This window comes from Amblyraja radiata, chromosome 1 (genome assembly GCF_010909765.2).
Source record: "Amblyraja radiata isolate CabotCenter1 chromosome 1, sAmbRad1.1.pri, whole genome shotgun sequence".
Lineage (NCBI taxonomy): Eukaryota > Metazoa > Chordata > Chondrichthyes > Rajiformes > Rajidae > Amblyraja > Amblyraja radiata.
The window spans coordinates 134,012,658-134,035,939 of record NC_045956.1 but is presented as its reverse complement, the minus strand read 5'-3'; the positions used below and the strand labels follow the sequence as shown (position 1 = coordinate 134,035,939).

The window sequence follows — 23,282 nt, the reverse complement described above, 5'->3', positions numbered from 1 at the left end:
ACCCCCCCTTTCCATCCCCTCTCTCCTCCCCTCTCCCTCCCACCACTCTCCCTCCCTCTCTTTGCCCCACTCTCTCTGCCCTTCTGTCTCTGCCCCCTCTCTCTCTGCCCTCTCTCTCTACCCCCCTCCCTCTCTAGACACGCCTGCGAGGTGGGGGCTATGCGTCAGTGGATAGGGCGGCGATGGGTTAATAGGAGCCAATTAATAATATTAATATAATATCAAGGTGGATGGTTAGTGTGTGTGTGTGGGGGTGGTTAGTGTGTGTGGGGGGGTGGTTAGTGTGTGTGTGACGCCACAGGCCACCTCACCTCCCGCAACCGCGCGTTGAGTGGACGGAACCCAACGGGTCCCCCTTGGTCTAGTATACTACTAAAACTCATCTTGTTTCTTTGTGCTTCAAACTCCGCAAAAACGGGGCAAGATAGTGCTACAATTGTAGGCCCACCTTACCCACCATTGTCCTGTGCATTAGCAAGCTTTACGCCTGCGCATTGCGAGCCTGTCAGCCACGCATGTGCAGTTTGGTAGAATATTGCGTTGAGGGAACGGGGCCCATCGGGTCCGCGCTTGGTCTAGTCTACCCCAAAATGCAAGTGGATATCACTGGTTGCACACTTTAAACGTTTAAATTGTAATCACTACTATAGTAGCTGTGTTTTGACTTTGTGTGTGGCGAGTTGCTTTTGGGCAAGTAGCACTCAAAGTTGATGTGGAGAAGATCTGGATGTTGATCTTTGTCATGCATCTCCTGATCTAATGTCAGCATGGAAAAGACGCATCGAATTGATGAACAAATCAAGATTTTGGCGAAAGAACTGAAATGATTTCAAACTGGGTTGTGAATGGCATGGATATGTTGTATCACTAAACTTACATTTCATTTGGGAAGGCTTCTGGAGAGTTGATAATTTTCTGTTTCATTTTGCATATTTCTTTAATTTCCTTTCACAATTTATAGATTGATTAGCAGGTAATATATGTTTTACAGCTTTTGATTGTCTTACATTTTTTTCAAATAGTTATGGTGTATTTTGACTTTCCCATCAAAGAAACATGAAAGGTAGCTTCTCACACAATGTAAACATTGGCATTGGGTAGCAAACAGTTGAGCCAATTTTGTTTCTCTCATTTCCAGAAAATGTACTACTTTGCTGGCTGCTTGATCAGGTTTTCCTGTCTTTCTGGGTTAATCTCCAAAGATTGTGTAATAATGGCTCCAGGTTTAGTGTTGATCAGAATACTTGCTAGTCATTGAAAGAGCACTTGTCTTTACCAAAGAATTACTGATGCCACTTGTCGGTATTGGTAAATATGCACACTTCCCAAGCAGCTCCTTGGTAAACTTGGAGAGCACATTAACTGCTTCTGGGAAATGGGTGTGAGTCAAGAAGGGGTACAGGGAAGAGAGGAGGAAGTAGTTAAAAAGGGTGTTGTTTGTTACCTGAGCCTGGAGAATGGTCAGATACGTTCATGTCTTAACTGAGCAAACATAATGCTGGTATTCTTGAATTGAGGTTAGGTGTAGTGAAATGTAAATGTAGTCTTCTACTCTGACTCAGGGGAGTCTGGTCTGTGTAATGGACGGCACTACATGCACAACTCTGCAAATTCTTGCTCGATGGATTAAAGTTTCTTTATCTTTGCAAGTGTTGGAGCATCATATAAAAAAAAGTTTCTGGAATTTGATATCTCATTCAGGAATATATCTTGTGCAATTTATGAGTCAAACATGGGGATTTTTATTACCTGGCAGCCATGTAACGACTCAGGGTTTAAATCATGAAGCTTGGAAGTAGGTTGGAAGCGGAACTCGGGATGTTTAGAAGGTCGGTAGTACTGTATACATATCCTATGTTTAATGGTTTCCAGTGATGGGATGTGCTGCAGCAATGTTTCAGCTTTTTAAAATTAAACTTTTAGTTAAATATACTAAGGTATGTAAAAGCAGTCTTATTTTCTCCATTTTGTCTAATTGAATGTAATACATTTTTGGAAAATAATTGTGCAGTACACTTACAGATCTTCAGGTTAGATAGTCTGGAGAAGCATTTTAAATCCTGTTTTGCCTTTCTTCATAATAAAACTGCAATGAACAAATGTAGCCTTTGCATATCTCTGGCCAATAATGGTATACTTTTAAAATATTTTACTGCAGAAGAGGTTTTTTATGTTATTGATGTTTTTGAAAAGGACATTGCTGCCAGCAATGATCTTTGTATCATTTGCCAGACGATACAAAGATACGTGGAGGGGCAGCTCGTGTAGAGAGAGCAGGAATTCTTTAGAAGGACTTGAACAGGTTGGGAGAGTGGGCTGAGATATAATGCATTTTGGTAGTAGGAATAAAGGGGTTGGATATTTTCAAAATGGGGAGAGAATTCAGAAATCGGAGGTGCAAAGGGACTTCATTTAAGCAAAATAAATAAAGTTTATTTTACGTCGAATCATTACTAAGGAAGGCAAATGCAATGCTAGCATTTATTTTGAGAGGGCTAGAATACAAAAAAAAAAGGGATGTAATGCTTAGGAACTGATCCGACTGCATTTGGAGTATTGTGAGCAGTTTTGGATGTGGTGCATGGAGAGGGTACAAGGCGGTTTAAGAGAAGATCCCAGGAATGATTGGGTTAGCATATGATGAGGTTGGAAGCCACTGGGCCTTAACTTGCTGGAATTTAGAAGGATGAGGGGGCACCTCATTGACACTACCAAATAGTGAAAGGCCTGGATAAAGTGAATGTGGAGAGGATGTTTCCACTAGTGGTAGATTCTAGGACCAGAGGCCATAGCTTCAGAATAAAAGGATGTACCTTAAGAAAAGAAATGAGGAGGAACTTCTTTAGTCTGAGGGCGGTGAATCTGTGAAATTCATTGCCACAGACGGCTGTGGAGGCCAAGTCAATGGATATTTTTAAGCCAGAGATTGACATAATCTTGATTAGTAAGAGTGTCGGGTTATGGGGAGAAGGCATGAGAATGTGGTTGAGAGGGAATGATTGAATGGCGGAGTAGACTAGGATGGCCTGAATGGCTTACTTATGCTCCGAGAACTTACTAATCTTTCCCCTCTCCCTTAAATTTAGAGCCTCCAGTTCTTGATTTCCCTTACTCAGAGTAAATACTCTGTTGCGTTAAACCTTATCTAATGATTTTATAAACCTTATAAAATCACCCATCAGCCTCCTAAACGCCAAGGAATAAAATAGTAAGATTAAACGAGAACTTACCAGTTTGAAGTTTGATCCTTATTTTATGAGGAGGAACGTTGAGGGACTACGTGAAGAACCCGCTTACGACGCATGCGTGTCATTCTTCAAAGCAGCGGTGTGGAATCACAGATAACTATAATGACTAAACATAGTAAGATTAGACAACAGATACCAGTTCAGACTATGATCAAGGGTGGGAGCGGAGGGCACGTAGTCCCTCAACGTTCCTCCTCATAAAATAAGGATCAAACTTCAAACTGGTAAGTTCTCGTTTATCTTACTATTTTACTTCGAGTCACGTGAGTGACTACGTGAAGATTTAAAGCTCTGTGATTTCATGCCGTGGGAACGAGTCCATGCATCACATCTGCCTTGATTTTTGGGGAGAAGTAGAGTTAACAACATTAGACATCACTACGATATTGAAATCCAACAGTAAAATTATGAACACCAATTATGTGCCCCTATTTATGGGTCTACAGTGCGACAACCTTTTATCCGAAGATCCAAATAACGAAAACCTCCGATAGCGGACATATTTTCGGTCCTTGAAGAAAGGTCCTTGAAAACGTTCACCGAGGGCGGCCCGCAGAGGTGACAGCGGAACCTCCGGTCGGTCCTCGAAGAAAGGGGAACTAAATCCCCATTCATAAAAGAGAAGGTGGAGGGTATCTTGCGCGGGAGGTTAATAATTGACAATATGCGGCTGCCTGCCGCTGAGTTAAAAAAGTTCCCACGGTAGACTCACGATACACGTCTTGCGTGGGAACTTTTAACTCAGCGGGCAGGCAGCAGCAGATTGTCGCTCCCTTCAAATTCACCCACCTACACCCCTCTGCTTCCCAGCCATGTGTGTGACCCCTTCCCTCCCCTCTCCAGCTCCCCGCCCATTGCACCGGCGCGGGGGCTTTGCACTGTCTTCACGTCGGCGATGCCAGTCACTGGAGACGTCAGGACCAACGGGACCACGACCCCCAGGCCCACTGCAAGCACGGAGATCCCAGAGACCCACAGCCAGCAGCAGCCCAGCCCCGTTCCAACTCCAGAGGAAAACTGCAAACTGGCCGGAGACATCAGGACCACCAGAAGCCGTTCCCCGATGGGCCGCTACGGCGACAAGTGGCAGTTCGCCCACAGCCCGAGCTGTGCCCGCTCATCGGGACACCAACCCCCAGGCCCATTGCAAGCACGGAGATCCCATATCAGCAACTCCAGCCCAGCCCCGCTCCAACTCCAGAGGAACACGCTCCCCGTATGGTCAGAAGCTGATGGTGTGCAAGGTACGTCTTGTTCTTGGGGTCGCGCAGCTCGGGCTGTGGGCGAACTGCCACTTGTCGCCGTAGCGGCCCATCGGGGAGCGGATTCCTCTGGCGTTGGAGGGGGAGGGGGGTATTGTGCTGTTTGATCGCCCCCTACTATCCCAGGGACAGGGAGACAGGACGTTCACCGAGGGCGGCCCGCAGAGGTGACAGCGGAACCTCCGGTCGGTCCTCGAAGAAAGGGGAACTAAATCCCCATTCATAAAAGAGAAGGTGAGGGTACATTGCCGCGGGAGAGTAGGAATCCCACGACAAAGTTGAGTGAGCGTTCACCGAGGGTGGCCCGCAGAGGTGACAGCGGAACCTCCGGTCGGTCCTGGAAGAAAGGGGAACTAAATCCCCTTCATAACATAGAAGTGGAGGGTATATTGCCCGGGAGGGTATATCGCCTACCTGGAAGAAACCGGACATTTTTTCCAGGATGTCGTCTGCACACCAAAGCTCACCAAAGCTCACGTTGGCGCCAAACGCACGTCGCCTCTGCTGCACACGGATATAAGAGTGTGAAAATGTCGCCTTTGGCCGCCTAAGGGCATGTAGCCCCGCTAGGGTGACATGAGTGCGAGAGGTGATTCAATGCTGCGGGCACATTTACAAATTCAGGAATTCATTCAACACACTGCATTTCATACAGACATTTATTCTGCAAGAAAAAACTACATTGAAGACTCAAACTCGCGACCGAGGAACTGCCGGGATCAAGGCGCAAACTCGCGACCTTGCGGATATGAGCCGAGCACTCTACCACTGAGCCAGCCATTAAATCTACGCTAAAAAAATTTCCATTCCGAAGGCCGACAAATCCGAATTACGAAAAGTGTCTGGTCCCAAGGCTTTCGGATAAAAGGTTGTGCAGCCTGTATTATATTACAGAACTTAAATTTGTTTCTGTAAAATGTTTCAGGTTCAATGACTGGTTTGTTATAAAGTCGTTGGAAAATTCCTCCGTTGGCCATCCTGCTGTCTTGAGGATTTGGTCCATTGGTACGTCCAACTTCATAGCTGCTAATGTAGCTGCAGCCCTGGTGGAGTGAGATTTGAAATGCTAGTTCCCACTCCAGCCTATTTAGGACTGTTTTAGCCATCCAGAGATGGTCTGGACTGTCACTGTTTAAATGGCTGTTAGTAGCTGATTAAAGTGACATTCCTCCCCTCTGATGATCTTAGTATACTTCAAGTATGATAGTAAGTGTGTTATAATACAGAGACGACCATCTGTAGGGTAGACCCTGAATTCTGTTTTTTAGGCCTGCTGACCCCTCTGTTCTGTATGACTATTACACTGATGTAAACCATAAATTCCAGATGAATTAATCATGTTGTCCAACCTTGTTTTCTGTGGTGACTGGACCCTTGTGGCGTGACCAGGACCATCAGCATGACTGTTTTCATAGTCAGTTCCCGTAGGAACAGAGCTGTAGTTGGAGACCAGTTTCTTAACATGGTCAGTACAATGCTCACATCCCATATTTGGGAGTACCTGGTTCTTGGGGACTAATTTTAAAATGCCCCTCATGAGTTTGTTTACCAGGGTTTGTCCCAACAGAATGCCGCTCTGTACCTTCATTCCAGCATCTGCAGTTCCCTTTTGAACACCTTCAACAGGTATATTGACAGAGCACCTCTGGCGCAGTTGATGGCACTATGACTGAGCCTCTCATCGTAATGGAGGCTTGCCAGGAATTCCAGAACAGACGGGATGTTCATAGATCTGTGGGTGATGATTGTTGTTGTGACAGTACTTCCCATTACTAGATGATACCAAGTACTGATGGTTAGGTGGACTGTCTGTGACCCGCTGAAATAATTCCGCATTCGGTCCGTCGTCCCAGGTGTAGAAGAGGTGCTTCCAACTCTAAATAAATAGGTTAATATATAATAGTGACGGGTAACTCCCCTTGTTGCGGGAAGACCCAGTAAGTTAGGTCTATGATGGATGGTGATGTATGGTTCTGACCCATGTTGATATCACCAGTACCTCTGGTTGCGTAGGGCAATCAGGTATTATCAAAATTCGAGACGTGAAGTCTATAGTTTCTTCCTAAATAACCGACTGATGAGGCAAAAGGGAGGGATGCATAAATGATCCCCCAATCAGCGAAGATACATCTGAACCACTGCCCCAGGTTCTGGCTCCCAAGAACATAATTTGATAACTGGTAAGAGCATGGATGTGAATAGGTCGTTATCTGGTGTTCCATACCAGCTGTTCCAGCAATACATATTTTATCCAACATCCATACAGAGTTTTTAGACTTAGCGTGACCTGTTGTCTGCCACTAATTCAGTTTTCCTGGTAGTTGGAAGCTGATATCCAATCTCTATCTGGATACGCTATTAATCCAGATTAATAGAGACAGTGACTCTAAGACTATTGCCTGCATCACAGAGTGGAGGTACCCGGTGAACTCACCGCGGCGGATGCCAGCCCGTGTCCATTGTGTGCTGCTAGTATTACATGTATGGCTGCAGGCAACAACATCTCGTTCAGCCCGAAAGGTCTGATTGACAAGAAGGATTCAATTCAATTCACAAATATTGTTGGCCAGATAGTCACATGGTGTCGATATGTTTCTACCCATATGGTTGACATATGCTACCCCGGTGGTGTTGTCAATTTGTAGATTAACATACTGGTGATATAACCCAAAACAATTTGACTTAAAGCCATGACTAGCTCTCACTTCCCCAGGTATATATGCCCAACGTTAGTAGTGATGCCTCCTGAGCATTCCATCTCCCCCACAGCTGGAGATGGAATTAGTAGCATCCCAATCCAAGGCCCATCAGTATGTGGTTCCATAGACGGATAACTGTGTTTGGTTGTTTCATAAGTCGGTCAGAATGACCCCCACATAATTTCTTGAGTGACGCGTGTAGCGCTCTGTACTATGATTATGTAAAGGTCCGATATCATGTGGCTGTCACACAGCCCCTAATGCCAATTATTCTACTACCAGTCTGATGGCTGGTTTAGTTCCCTGGAAGCCTCCATAAAGGCTGTACCCTTTCTTACGGCAAAGTTACTGCCATGTGAAGTGTGTTAACGGTGGATCGCAGATGATCTGTTGTGTTAAATACATCTGTGGGCACCTTCAATGAGTCCTATATAGCAAGCGTATTTTAATACCATGCTTGCCATGTAGTACCCTAGGATCAATCCCTTAGTTGCACCAAAGGTTCCCATTTGTAATGAATATAAAGTACGAAGTATTCAAATTAGTCAATCTAAGATGAAGTGGCAACCACCTCTAAATTATGAGAAGGATATTTAGGACACGAATCCCTGTGATTCGTGTGGATGTCCTCCATAAGTCCTATAATATATGGGCACTGTAGTTCAGTATGCGCTTTAGTTGTTTCTTTCCCTGTAAGCATGAACATTCAGTTCGGTACATGCTGAACTGGAGGGTAATGGAATGAAGAATTCTAAGGTATACCCCTGTACTTCTGAATTTTAAGTGTCGGTAGAATAATTCTATGCATACAGATAGATCTGTTATCCACTACCAACCTCCCTGGTTCCTATTAGTAGGTTAGTTACTATTTCGGCATCCTCCGTGGTCGTTGAGGTGCCGGTGTCTGATGAGGGTAGCACGTTTCTCAGGAAGTAGTTTTTAAGACGTTCCTTAATGTGTCCCAGAGTTCCCTCGATGTGAAGATCTTTCCCTGTTAAGATAAGATGCCTCCAAATTTTAATATTGGAGGTTGGGAGGTTCCAGGTTTTCAATCTGTTAGGACTTAGAACATTCTTTCGTTTCAATTCCCTGCCCTACCATGTTTAGGTTGATACTGTGAACATTCAGGTTTTGCAGTTCCCTGATGGTAAGTGTTTTCCCATAGGGTTTCCGCACCCTAAGTGTACTAGGGGTATGTTCTGCTCCCCTGTTCAAGTGGAGCCCAAACTTGACCCCCGAAACTCCCCTCTGATGAGGGAGAACACTGTGCAGCCCTACAAGAGGTACTGCTGTAGGACTTACTAGCTGCCCCTCTGTGACTAGTCTCCATCTCATGGAGCTGCCACTTACATGCTCCAACAGCCGCTCCAGCTGGTCCCGATGCTCTCGGGCACCCAACCGGCTCCAATGCACATGATCACTGGCCATCGCGGCTGCTCCTGAAGCCGTTACTCCTGAGGCTGCTCCTGCTGCAGTTCCTGCAGCCACTCCATCCGGCTCCAATGCTCACGGGCAATGGCCGTCACGGCTGCTCCTGAAGCTGCTCCTGCAGCCAGCCCAGGATTGAATCTCGGTGTTCCCCTCTGATGAGTGAGAAACTCTGTGCCGCCCCACAAGGAGTACTGCTGTGGGGCTTATTAGTTGCCCACTGTGGCTTTGCCACTTTGGAGTATTTCCACTCTGCAACCCCACAAGGGGTACTGCTCCTGCAGCCGTCCAACCGGCTCCAATGCTCTCGGGCACTGGCCGCTCCCGGCTGCTCTTTATCCTGCATGCTGCAGCCGCTACAACCGACCTCGGTGCTCACGGACACCGGCCGCTCACGGCTGCTTGTCATGCTGCAGCCGCTCCAACCGACCCCGGTGCTCACGGGCACTGGTCGCTCGCGGCTGCTTAATTTCTCCTGCAGCCGGTCCAACCGGCTCCAATGCTCTCGGGCACTGGCCGCTCCCGGCTGCTCTTTATGCTGCATGCTGCAGCCGCTCCAACCGACCCCGGTGCTCACGGGCACTGGTCGCTCACGGCTGCTTGCCATCTCCTCCAGCCGCTCAAACCGACCCCCATGCACACGGGCACTGGTCGCTCGCGGCTGCTCCTCTCCCGACCGGCCGGCGCGGGAGCGAAGTCGGGAGCGAAATTGGGCACAGCTGTTCCCATTACGGGAGATCAGCGTGCCGTTTGCTGCTGCTGCTGCCGGCTGCCCGCAATTTTGCAGGTTCTCCCCCGCCAGCTTTCTCGCTCCTTCCAGCGCCTCGGACCCATGTATAGGTCCGTGGGGCTGTAGTCCGAGTCGTCGGAAATGACTGCTCCAGACATGCTCCACCGCTGTCGGCGTGCTCCTGGAGCTGAAGTCGGCTCCGGCTCCCGTTTTAAGGGAGATAGCAGTGCCCCGGCCGTTGCTGGCTGCCTGCAGTTCTGCAGACTCTCCCCAGCCAGTTCTCATCAGCCTTCTGTAGAAAGAAAAAAGGTAAGTAAAAGAAACGACGTTCCCTCACCTTACTGTTGCAGGTTCAACCCCTGCCGTTTGGGAGGAACGTCCTTCCTCCAGCAATGACGAGTTCGAATGCGTGTAGCGTAATGACACGCATGCGTCGTAAGCGGGTTCTTCACGTAGTCACTCACGTGACTCCGAAGTAAAATCCCAACATGCCCAACCTCTCCAAATAGCTTAGGCTCTCAAGTCCTGGCAACGCCCTCATAAATCTTCTGCACTCTTCCCATCTTAAAGACATCCTATGTCAGTATGACCATAGTTAAAGCGCATAAGAAATAATTCTATTGGCCTGGCTAGTGTATTTCTCCATCAATGCAAACAAAATTATGTTGTTATTATAATACCATATTGGCTGTGTTATGGCATGGTTGTTAAATTAGAAAATTTCCAAGGGAATGTGCAAGTCTTCCTTAATTACCTAAATTCAAAAGGTGTGGCATTAAGGTAAAGCTCCCAAGTGACTTTTTTACCTCATTATATATCCAGAGCAAGAAATAACATCAGCCTAGATTCTGAAAGTACAAATTTGGAGTATTGCGTCCGGTTCTGGTTGACCCATAACAGGATGGATATGTAAGCTTTGAAAAGTGTGCAGAGGAGATTTACCAGAATGATACCTGGATTAGGGGGTATTAGCTACAGGTGGAGGTTGGACAGATTTGGATTGTATTCGCTGGAATGCTGGAGGTTGCGGGAAGACGTGATGAAAGTATATAAAACCATATAACAATTACAGCACGGAAACAGGCCATCTCGACCCTTCTAGTCCGTGCCGAACACGTATTCTCCCCTAGTCCCATATACCTGCGCTCAGACCATAACCCTCCATTCCTTTCCCGTCCATATAACTATCCAATTTATTTTTAAATGATAAAAACGAACCTGCCTCCACCACCTTCACTGGAAGCTCATTCCACACAGCCACCACTCTCTGAGTAAAGAAGTTCCCCCTCATGTTACCCCTAAACTTCTGTCCCTTAATTCTCAAGTCATGTCCCCTTGTTTGAATCTTCCCTACTCTCAGTGGGAAAAGCTTATCCACGTCAACTCTGTCTATCCCTCTCATCATTTTAAAGACCTCTATCAAGTCCTCCCTTAACCTTCTGCGCTCCAAAGAATAAAGCCCTAACTTGTTCAACCTTTCTCTGTAACTTAGTTGCTGAAACCCAGGCAACATTCTAGTAAATCTCCTCTGTACGCTCTCTATTTTGTTGACATCCTTCCTATAATCAGACGACCAAAATTGTACACCATACTCCAGAATTGGCCTCACTAATGCCTTGTACAATTTTAACATTACATCCCAACTTCTATACTGAATGCTCTGATTTATAAAGGCCAGCACACCAAAAGCTTTCTTTACCACCCTATCTACATGAGATTCCACTTTCAGGGAACGGTGCACAGTTATTCCCAGATCCCTCTGTTCACCTGCATTCTTCAATTCCCTACCATTTACCATGTACGTCCTATTTTGATTTGTCCTGCCAAGATGTAGCACCTCACACTTATCAGCATTAAATTCCATCTGCCATCTTTCAGCCCACTCTTCCAACTGGCATAAATCTCTCTGTAGACTTTGAAAATCTACTTCATTATCCACAACCCCACCTATCTTAATATCATTTGCATACTTACTAATCCAATTTACCACACCATCATCCAGATCATTGATGTACATGACAAACAACAGTGGACCCAACACAGATCCCTGTGGCACCCCACTAGTCACTGGCCTCCAACCTGACAAACAACCATCCACCATTACTCTCTGGCATCTCCCATTCAGCCACTGTTGAATCCATCTTGCTACTCCACCATTAATACCCAACCATTGAACCTTCTTAACCAACCTTCCGTGAGGAACCTTGTCAAAGGCCTTACTGGTCCATATATACAACATCCACTGCTTTAACCTCATCAATTTCCCGAGTAACCTCTTCAAATAATTCAAGAAGATTAGTCAAACATGACCTTCCAGGCACAAATCCATGTTGACTGTTCCTAATCAGACCCTGTTTATCCAGATGCTTATATATATTATCCCTAAGTATCCTTTCCATTAATTTGCCCACCACTGACGTCAAACTAACAGGTCTATAATTGCTAGGTTTACTCTTAGACCCCTTTTTAAACAATGGAACAACATGCGCAGTACGCCAATCCTCCGGCACTATTCCCGTTTCTAATGACATTTGAAATATTTCTGTCATAGCCACTGCTATTTCTACACTAACTTCCCTCAATGTCCTAGGGAATATCCTGTCAGGACCTGGAGACTTATCCACTTTTATATTTCTCAAAAGTGTCAGTACTTCCTCTTCTTTGAATCTCATAGTTTCCATAGCTACTCTACTTGTTTCCCTTACCTCACATAATTCAATATCCTTCTCCTTGGTGAATACCGAAGAAAAGAAATTGTTCAATATCTCCCCCATCTCTTTTGGCTCTGCTGATAGCTGTCCACTCTGACTCTCTAATGGACCAATTTTATCCCTCGTTATCCTTTTGCTATTAATATAGCTGTAGAAACTCTTTGGATTTACTTTCACCTTACTTGCCAAAGCAACCTCATATCTTCTTTTAGCTTTTCTAATTTCTTTCTTAAGATTCTTTTTACATTCTTTATACTCCTCAAGCACCTCATTTACTCCATGCTGCCTATAATTATTGTAGATCTCTCTTTTTCCGAACCAAGTGTCCAATTTCCCTTGAAAACCATGGCTCTTTCCAATTTTTACTATTTCCTTTCAACCGAACAGGGACATAAAGATTCTGTACTCTTAAAATTTCACCTTTAAATGTCCTCCATTTCTCTTCCACATCTTTCCCATAAAACAAACTGTCCCAATTTACTCCTTTTAAATCCTTTCGCATCTCCTCAAAGTTAGCCTTTCTCCAATCAAAAATCTCAACCCTAGGTCCAGTTCTGACCCTCTCCATAATTATATTGAAACTAATGGTATTGTGATCACTGGTCCCGAACTGTTCCCCAACGCATACTTCTGCCACCTGACTCGTCTCATTTCCTAACAGGAGGTCCAGCACCGCCCCTTCTCTAGTAGGTACTTCTATGTATTGCTGCAAAAAACTATCCTGCACACATTTTACAAACTCCAACCCATCCAGCCCATTTACAGAATGTGTTTCCCAGTCTATGTGTGGAAAATTGAAATCTCCCACAATCACTACCTTGTGCTTACTACTAATATCTGCAATCTCCTTACATATTTGCTCTTCCAATTCTCGCTCCCCATTTGGCGGTCTATAATACACCCCTATAAGTGTTGCTACCCCTTTCTCATTTCTCAGTTCCACCCAAATAGCCTCCCTAGACGAGCCCTCTAATCTATCCTGCCAAAGCACTGCTGTAATATCTTCCCTGATAAGCAATGCAACACCTCCACCTCTTGCCCCTCCAATTCTATCACACCTGAAGCAACGAAATCCTGGAATATTTAGTTTCCAATCACAGCCCTCCTGCAACCATGTTTCACTGATCGCCACAACATCATACTTCCAGGTGTCAATCCAGGCTCTAAGTTCATCCACCTTTCTTACAATGCTCCTAGCATTAAAATATACACATTTAAGAAACCCACCCTCTCTTATTCTCTGTTTATTGTCTTTTTCTTCTCTCTCCCCTACATTTTGGGTCAGAGTGCTACCATTCTCTGCCTCCTGCCTCACACACTGACTGCTAGCTTTCCCAATTTGAGTCCCTCCCCCCCAACCATACCAGTTTAAAGTCTCCCCAGTAGCCTTTGCAAATCTCCCCCCCAGGATATTGGTCCCCCTCGAGTTCAAGTGCAACCCGTCCTTTCTGTACAGGCAGGTCGCACCTTCCCCAAAAGAGGTCCCAATGATCCAGAAACTTGAATCCATACCCACTGCACCAGTCCCTCATCCACTCATTTATCCTCCACCTCGCTCCATTCCTACTCTCACTGTCGTGTGGCACAGGCAGTAATCCTGAGATTGTTACCTTTGCAGTCCTTCTCCTTAACTCTCTACCTAACTCCCTAAATTCTTCTTTCAGGACCTCTTCTCTTTTTTTACCTATGTCGTTGGTACCTATATGTACCACAACCTCAGGCTCCTCTCCCTCCCATTTCAGGATTTCTTGGACACGTTCAGACACATCCCTGACCCTGGCACCAGGGAGGCAAACTACCATCCGGGTCTCCTGTCTGCGTCCACAGAATCGCCTATCCGACCCCCTGACTATAGAGTCCCCTTTACAATTGCCCTCCTCTTCTTTTCCTTACCCTTCTGAGCAACAGGACTGGTCTTTGTGCCAGAGGCCCGGCTGCTGTTGCTGCCCCCAGGTAGGCTATCTCCCCCACCCTTACTCAAACATGAGTACTTATTTTCAAGGTGTACAGCCACCGGGGTACTCACCAGTCCCTGCCTCTGCCCATTGCCCTTCCTAACTCTGACCCAGTTTTCTGTCTCCCGTGGTCTTGGAGTGACCACCTCCCTGTAACTCCTTTCTATGACCTCCTCGCTCTCCCTGAGCAGACAGAGGTTCCTAACATGGTCCTAGGAGCCCCATGTCGACGCACCTGGCGCAGATGTGGACGTCTGGAGGGCACTCAGACTCCATGACCTCCCACATTTGACATCCAGAACAGTAAACTGCCCCGGCCCTCATTCTCCCCCTTATCCGAATACAAGCCAATCAGCTGCTTCCTCTAGTCCGTTCGACCAATCAGAGGATTCCACCAGCCCCCTTAATTTGATGTGTGATCTGCGAATGGAACGTTGCAGATTTTGGCTCCTCCTCCCTCTGTAACGGCTCCTGGGCCTCTGTTGAAACAAGCCCCGCGATGAAAGGCATAGAAAGGTTAGACAGTCAAAACCTTTTTCCCAGGATGGAAACATCAAACACTAGAGGGCATAACTTTAAGGTGAGAGGGCAAAGTTTAAAGGAGATATGCAGGGTGGGCAAGTTTGGGTAAAGGTACTACCAGGGGTGGTGGTTCAGGTAGATACTATAGTAGCATTTGACAGACTTTTGGATTGGCATATGGATATGAAGTATGGGCAACCAGCTAAGAGTTGGTGTTGACATCGTGTTCCATATTATGTTATGTGCTGTTCTATGTTATAAGTGTGAGTCTCCATGATTGGATGTTATTCATTCAGAGAAGATTAGATGCAAGACAAATGCTTTTCTGACCCTTTGTCTTTTGGGATCCTTCCTTCGGACTGTAACTTGTTCATCTTTTCAAAGTCATCATATCTGGACCACTTTATAGGCCAGATGTCATCAACGATTTTGAAGGAATATTTTTAAAATCCTGTTACGATTACTGTCAAAGAATAAGGTTATCAGAAATGCACAGTGCTACTTTTGGACAAATGGATTATGCTCTAAAAGACATCCAAAGTGTATGGTTGAGGGAAAGCTGCTTCACGATTCTGATTTGACTTTCAGAAATCCTTTGCCAATAGACAATAGGTGCAGGAGAAGGCCATACGGGCCTTCAAGCCAATGTGATCATGGCTGATCATCCACAATCAGTACCCTGTTCCTGCCTTCTCCCCATATCCCCTGCTATCTTCAAGAGCCCTATCTGGCAATCTCTTGAAAGTTTCAGGAGAACTGGCCTCCACTACCCTCTGAGGCACAGAATTCCACAGACTCACAACTCTCTGTGTGAAAAAGTGTTTCTTCATCTCCGTTCTAAATGGCTTACCGCTTATTCTTAAACTGTGGCCCCTGGTTCTGGACACCGCCAACATCGGGAACATGTTTCCTGCCTCTGGCGTGTCCAAACCCTTAATAATCTTATATGTTTCAATAAGATACCCTCTCATCCTTCTAAATTCCAGAGTATACAGGCCCAGCCGCTCCATTCTCTCAACATATGACAGTCCCGCCATCCCCGGAATTAACCTTGTGAACCTACGCTGCACTCCCTCAATAGCAAGAAGTCCTTTGATGGAGTTATCTAGAATCCTGTGATCAATGGATACTTTTCATTCTGGATTAGGTATTGGCTCTAATATTTAACCATAAATTGTTATACCAGCTGTGGATCGCTGGAAGCCTATTACAAAAGCAGACACAAATACTGGAGTAACTCAGCAGGTCAGGTAGCATCTCTGGAGAACATGGAACTTACCCAAAATGTCACCTATCCATCTTTTCCAGAGCTGCTGCCTGACTTCCTGAGTTACTCTAGCACAATATCAGACAAAACAAGATAAACCAAAAGCAAAGGTACACACAATTGCTGGGGAAACTCAGCGGGTGCAGCAGCACCTATGGAGCGAAGGAAATAGGCGACGTTTCGGGCCGAAACCCTTCTTCAGACTGATGGGGGGTGGGGAAAGAAAGAAGGAAAAGGGGAGGAGGAGGAGGAGCCCGAGGGCGGGCGGATGGGAGGGTGGGAGGAGACAGCTAGAGGGTTAAGGAAGGGGAGAAGGGTTTCGGCCCGAAACGTCGCCTATTTCCTTCGCTCCATAGGTGCTGCTGCACCCGCTGAGTTTCCCCAGCAATTGTGTGTACCTTCGATATTCCAGCATCTGCAGTTCCCTTTTAAACCAAAAGCAAGTCTTGTTCAAAGATCAATCAGGTAATAGTATTACAGTGATTGTTGGCAGAAAACATAAACTTAACAGCTAATTTAGGAATTCACACAAAACTGAATTTGGAGTTATGGAGGGAAGCAGAGGATGATAGTGGTAGGCTGTTACTTGAACTGTAGGCCTGTGACCAGTGGGGTGCCTCTAAGATCGGTGCTAGGCCCATTGTTGTTTATGTTTAATATCAACGATTTGGAAGAGAATTTACATGATTAGTAAGTTTGTGGATGACATACAAATATGGTTGGTATCATAGATAGCGAACATGGTTATCAAACATAATAGCAGGAATATTGATCGTGGGCAAAGGAAGGTTAATGGAGTTTAACACACATAAGTGTGAAGTGCTGCAAATGTAGAATCTGTGTAATTCCCTGCCACAGAAGGCAGTGGAGGCCAATTCACTGGGGACACTCAAGACGCAGTTGGATATAGCTCTTGGGGCTAATGGAATCAAGGGATATGGGGAGAAAGCAGGAACGGGGTACTGATTATGGATGATCAGCCATGGCAGTGCTGGCTCAAATGGCCGAATGCCCTACTCCTACATCTATGTTCTATGAAAAGATCGTTCTAATCAGCAGGTAGTTCTTTTAATAGCACATATTTGCCCAGCCCCATCACAGACTCCATATAACCTTTTTAAGCAGAATTTAGTCGAGGAGATTTGGGCAGCGTCTAAATGCTCCCTGATCAACAATGCTAATTCATTGTTTCCTGAGTGTTGAACTACAACTTTCCCCTCAAAATTATTAAACAGATAAAATAAAGGAATTTCTCCTTTTCTATTTTGTGTATATATTTTGTTTATGCTAAGTTTTTGTCAAATGAAAGTGCTTCTAAATATCTTAGTACCTGTACAATAAAATATTTGTTTACTTTCATAGGCCTTATGTGGTTGTACAGTTAATATCCCTACAATTGATGGCAGAGTGATTCCCCTACCTTGCAATGATGTTATCAAGCCCGGGACTGTGAAGAGGCTGAGAGGAGAGGGTTTACCATTTCCTAAGACTCCAAATCAACGTGGTGACTATATAGTAGAGTTCCATATAAAATTTCCTGACAAAATGCCTCCGACAACAAAAGAAATCCTGAAACAACATCTACCTGTCTCTTAAAACTCAAATCAAAGCAATATATTGTGCCAGAAGTTTGAAGAAACAAGCAAGGGTATTACATTTTCTAATATAATGCAACATCTTTCAAAGAAAATTATAAATTCTATAAAAGCTTTCAGTTCTTTAATATGTTAAGCCTTATGAGCTTAACAAGGGTAAATGCAAAATAACTACTGAATCTGTTGTAGTTAACAAAAAAATCTTAATGCATTCTGAAATATTTTTCAGCAGTATTTTGAGGATGTGAAGCAGAACTATATTTAAATATAATTAAATGTGTATGTATTTGAAAAGTTATGGTGTGGAGCTATATCTCCAAAGTTGGGTTTGACCAGTGCAGAGCAATTATTGTAGCAGTTAAACAATCTGCATGGTAAACCAGAAATTTAATTTGACAGATGAAGTTATAAGTGTATTATTCTTCAAAAGAAAAGTGAAATAATTGTAAACAAAATAGCAGTAGTATTTATGCACAGGTCAACACAGTGCCATAGAAAGGTGGGATTTTATTTGAACCATGGAATAACACATGTGAGTTTACAAAAAATCACTACCAAGAAACTTTCAAGTTTTGTAAAGCTGTAGAATATATAAATGTAGCAATATTGGTTGTAGTTTTTTTTTAAGTTGCACAATCAAATTTGCATTTAATCCAATTTTCTGAAAGCAATAGAAGCAATCTGCATTTTATAGCTCTCATTTCAAGCAAGTTTGGTTTGAGAAGCCACATCTACCTTAAATACTTTAATAATACAAAGGTTAACAGTTAAAAAATATATATATATACAGTGCCCTCCATAATGTTTGGGACAAAGACCCATCATTTATTTATTTGCCTCTGTATTCCACAATTTGAGATTTGTAATAGAAACAAAATCACATGTGGTTAAAGTGCACATTGTCAGATTTTAATAAATGCCATTTTTATACATTTGGGTTTCACCATGTAGAAATTACAGCAGTGTTTATACATGGTCCCCCCATTTCAGGGCACCATAATGTTGGGACACAGCAATGTCATGTAAATTAAAGTAGTCATGTTTAGTATTTTGTTGCATATCCTTTGCATGCAATGACTGCTTCAAGTCTGCGATTCATAGACATCACCAGACATTGCTGGATGTCTTCTCTGGTGATGCTCTGCCAGGCCTGTATTGCAGCCATCTTTAGTTTATGCTTGTTTTAGGGGCTAGTCCTCTTCAGTTTTTTCTTCAGCATAAAAAAGGCATGCTCAATTGGGTTCAGATCGAGTGATTGACTTGGCCACTCAAAAATTGACCATTTTTTAGCTTTGAAAAACTCCTTTGTTGCTTCATACTGCTAAAGCAACAAATGAGTTTTTCAAAGCTAAAAAATTGTTAATTCTTGAGTGGCCAAGTCAATCACTCGATCTGTTATCTTGCTGTAGAATGAACCGGCGGCCAATGAGTTTTGAGGCATTTGTTTGAACTTGAGCAAATAGGATGTGTCTAGACACTTCAGAATGCTACTACCATCAGCAGTTGTATCGTCAATGAAGATAAGTGAGCCAGTACCTTCTTCAACCATAACACCCCCACTACCGTGTTTCACAGATGAGGTGGTATGCTTTGGATCTTGGGCAGATTCTTCTCTCCTCCATACTTTGCTCTTGCCATTACTCTGATACAAGTTAATCTTCGTCTCATCTGTTCACAAGACCTTTTTCCAGAACTGTGGTTGCTCTTTTAAGTATTTCTTGGCAAACTGTAACCCGGCCATCCTATTTTTACGGCTAACCAGTAGTTTGCATCTTGCAGTGTAGCCTCTGTATTTCTATTCATGAAGTCTTCTGCGGACAGTGGTCATTAACAAATCCACACCTGACTCCTGGAGAGTGTTTCTGATCTGTCGGACAGGTGTCAGAAAATGTATAAAAATACCCTTTAATAAAATCTGACAATGTGCACTTTAACCACATGTAATTTTTTTCTATTACAAATCTCAAATTGTGGAGTACAGAGGCAAATAAATAAACAATGGGTCTTTGTCTACTCCTGCACCTATTTTCTATGTTTCTATGTTTGTCCCAAACATTATGGAGGGCACTGTATATAGTTACTATTAGTGGTAATGTACAAACTAAATGCATTATGTCACATATAAAAAGTAAGCACCATCTTGAAGTTGTTTCTGAGTCACAGAGCAAATAACTTTGTAAACTGAAGTACTCTAACTTTTTAAATCAAAGCTGGAACTTGCACATTTGGAAAACTTTATTTTTTCTTAGATGTTTATCACTTGTCAAGTGTCTTACTTTGTACTTTGCCCAGTTTTGTGTGAATTCCAAAATATGCTGTAATGTTTTTGTTTCCAGTTTTCTGCCAATAATCACTGTAATCCTTTTCCTGATATGTCTTGACAAAAACAAGACTTGTTTTTGGTTTATCTTGTTTTGTGTAATATTATGACTTGTGCCACTTTTTATTCATTCAGCTTTCCCTTCATTACCACGCAAATTATAAAAATAGGCTCGATGTTTGCCTTTTCAGTTATTTACAATAATACCATTTGATAAACTTGTTTGCAATAGTCACACCATTATTCTCCTCTGGATTTGTCTCCAAATCATTGCCTCCTGTCCAGTACTCTTCATTTTGTTTAGAGATTTAGTTATGAATTTCAGTCATTCATACTAGGGCCATGGCTACATTCAAAACCTCTCAGGACGGAGATGATGTAAACAAGGGTGAAGTTTATTCTGGAGGATTTAATTTTTCTTTGGACAATCAATCAATCAATCAGATTTATTCATCACATACACAATAAAGTGCAGTGAAATGAACTTGCCAGCAGCAGTACAATCAAAAAGAATACACAATAAAATTTAGCTGCACAACAATAGCTGTAATGGAAACAAAGATTTTCCACTTTGCAATGTAACTTGGGGAAGTTCTGCTTAGTACAATATCTACAAGGCTTTATGTTCTTGAATACAATGTTATCATCTGGTAAATTTGTCTCTAGGGGGATTGCCCATATTATTTCAGTATTTTTCCAAAGTGGTAATACTTCTGGTTGAAGATTTCTTTCCCTGATTCTCAGTCAAATTAAATTGTCAATCTTTGTACTGACTAGATGTATTGAAACTGTTCCTTCATTGTGTGCACGGAACTGCATAATATGGCCTATGAACCATTGAAATAACTGAAAATCTCTTAAATCTGTGAGTTCATGGTTCTTCACTATCAATAAATGACACCATGCATCTACCACCACTAGATCATTTTAAAATCTGGCTTTTACAATTCTCAATAAGAAGCAGTGTCCCGAAACACTGGTATTTTGTAACCAAAAACTTTGTATTGCTCTAATAGGAAGGGAATAAAAGTAGAACAGATGCTGCTTGAGAAAGAACGTTGAATCTTACTCTTGAATATTTTTTTATTAATTTTTAAATAAACTTTCAAAAGAGGAGCAATCCACATAGGTCGTTTTTCAATCCTATAAATTCATTGTTTTAATACATTCATCTGTACTTTAATTCTTAAAATAAACTGCATTTTGACTGAAATTATCTCTTTTGCTTATTTTGGCAGTTATTTTTGTACCAATCGTTTAATTCAAATACTTTATGTTTTTATAATAGAATGTGTTCATTATTTATACAAAGAATATAAGTTGATCATCTTTATAATTTTAAGAATTGATCTTTAGAAAAACAGTAACAGAAATAGTTTCTCATGAATCCTAGTTGTCCTAATACCTGAATTATCACTTTGATTTGTGTAAAAATGCCTACACGGTAGAGGGCAAAGCTCACCTCTTCAGTTTTAACCTGAATTGTGTCATTTGGTGTCACTGTCACTAAATACAGAAGGGCAGTTGATTGAATATTATTTTCAGTCATGAAATAATAACAATACAATGGATTTGTTATTGCAGTACTGTAGCCACCTTGCTGTTTTCCATGTGTCCTTTATTTTCTTCTTCCTACATCTCTGTCGTGATACAGGGTTTAAAAGGACTTGCGTACACTGTGCCAGCCGTCTTTTACCTTTCTGTTCATTGCAGGTGTGAATTTCAGACAACGCTCCCCCGCTTTCCCTGGCCCCCGCCTTTGCGATGTGTGTGTGTGTGTGTGTGTGTGTGTGTGCTGATGGTTGATCCAGCTCACGGTTTCATCGCTGACGAACGATCCAGCTCGCGGTTTTTCAGGCGAGTGCCCTCGAGCTTGAAGGTCGAAGACATTTGCTGAAAAGTCGCATAAGTGGGACAGGCCCTTTAGATTTATCTCTTAGGACTAAAGGAATCAAGGGATATGGGGGAAAAAGCGAAACGGGGTACTGATTTTAAATTAGACATGATCATATTGAATGGTGGTGCTGGCTGGAAGGGCTGAATGGCCTACTCCTACACCTATTTTTCTATGTTTTAACCCAAAATGTGATGTGACTATTTCTTATCCTCCACAAATGCCGCTCATACCACTGAATTCGTACAGCAGTTTATTTTTTGCTCCAGCATCTCTAGTCACTTGCGTCTCCATTCATGTTTTCCCTCCTTAATGACTGTTTATGGGAACAAAGACAGAAAGCATACTTATGTTGGTTTAGTTTAGTTTATTATTGTTATGTGTACAGAGGTACAGTGAAAAGCCTTTGTTCAGTGAAAATCAACACATAAATGAAATTATTGTTCCTTAGAATGTCACTGCAAGGATCCTGTTCAAGCAAAGTTTTTTTTTAAATGGCCCTTGGGAGATAATTGGGGATTCCTGAGATGAACTAGTTCATGGTAATTTAGATCAAATTAGTTAACATCCAGCATATTTTGGCTGAAGAGGAAAATATTGAAATAATGGTCGCAACCTGATTGAATTTGCCTTAGAAAATCACAACTGTATTGTTTTGGATATCCAAGCTTTGTTGGTTAGACAATAGGTGCAGGAGTAGGCCATTCGGCCCTTCGAGCCAGCACCACCATTCAATGTGATCATGGCTGATCATCCCTAATCAGTACCCCGTTCCTGCCTTCACCCCATATCCCCCGACTCCGCTATCTTTAAGAGTCCTATCTAGCTCTCTCTTGAAAGGATCCAGAGAACCGCCCTCCGAGGCAGAGAATTCCTCAGACTCACAACTCTCTGTGTGAAAAAGTGTTCCCTCATCTCCGTTCTAAATGGCTTACTCCATATTCTTAAACTGTGGCCCCCGGTTCTGGACTCCCCCAACATCGGGAACATGTTTCCTGCCTCTAGCGTGTCCAAACCCTTAATAATCTTATATGTTTCAATAAGATCCCCTCTCACCCTTCTAAACTCCAGAGTATACAAGCCCAGCTGCTCCATTCTATCAGCATATGACAGTCCCGCCATCCCGGGAATTAACCTTGTAAACCTACGCTGAACTCCCTCAATAGCAAGAATGTCCTTCCTCAAATTAAGGGACCAAAACTGCACACAATACTCCAGGTGTGGTCTCACTAGGGCCCTATACAACTGCAGAATGACCTCTTTGTTCCTGTACTCAACTCCTCTTGTTATGAAGGCCAACATGCCATTCGCTTTCTTCACTGCCTGCTGTACCTGCATGCTTGGAAAACAAATCAAAATGCCCTGTAATGACAACAGTGTAAATCAATGACAGCTAGTTTAAATAATAATACATGTCAGCTTCTGTTTGCTCACTCTGAAATATCTCTTTCAATTCTTATAATGTTCAATTCAACCTATTGTTGCAAAAAGCTGATTGTATAGAGTGAATGGAGACCACAAGAGACTGCAGATGCTGTAATCTTGAGTAAACACAAACTGTTGGAGGAAATCAGCAGGTTAGGCCGCATTTGTGGAATGACACAACGTTGTCAAGTTGATGTAAAAGAGAGATAGCTAGTTAAAAAGGCTG

The 23,282-nt window shown here is 43.3% G+C and overlaps 2 protein-coding genes across 3 annotated transcripts in view; both read left to right on the top strand.

Moving 5' to 3' along the window:
- dnajb5 (DnaJ heat shock protein family (Hsp40) member B5) overlaps positions 1–18,304 on the top strand; it is a 42,316-nt gene extending 24,012 nt beyond the window's left edge. Inside the window, 1 exon segment of the mRNA XM_033031180.1 lies at positions 17,185–18,304. Within this exon segment, the coding sequence (XP_032887071.1) occupies positions 17,185–17,418 (234 nt within the window). The 3' untranslated portion in view covers positions 17,419–18,304.
- LOC116979607 (aldo-keto reductase family 1 member A1-A-like) overlaps positions 1–23,282 on the top strand; it is a 95,910-nt gene that overhangs the window by 16,291 nt on the left and 56,337 nt on the right. The gene's annotated exons all lie outside the window — the stretch shown is intronic.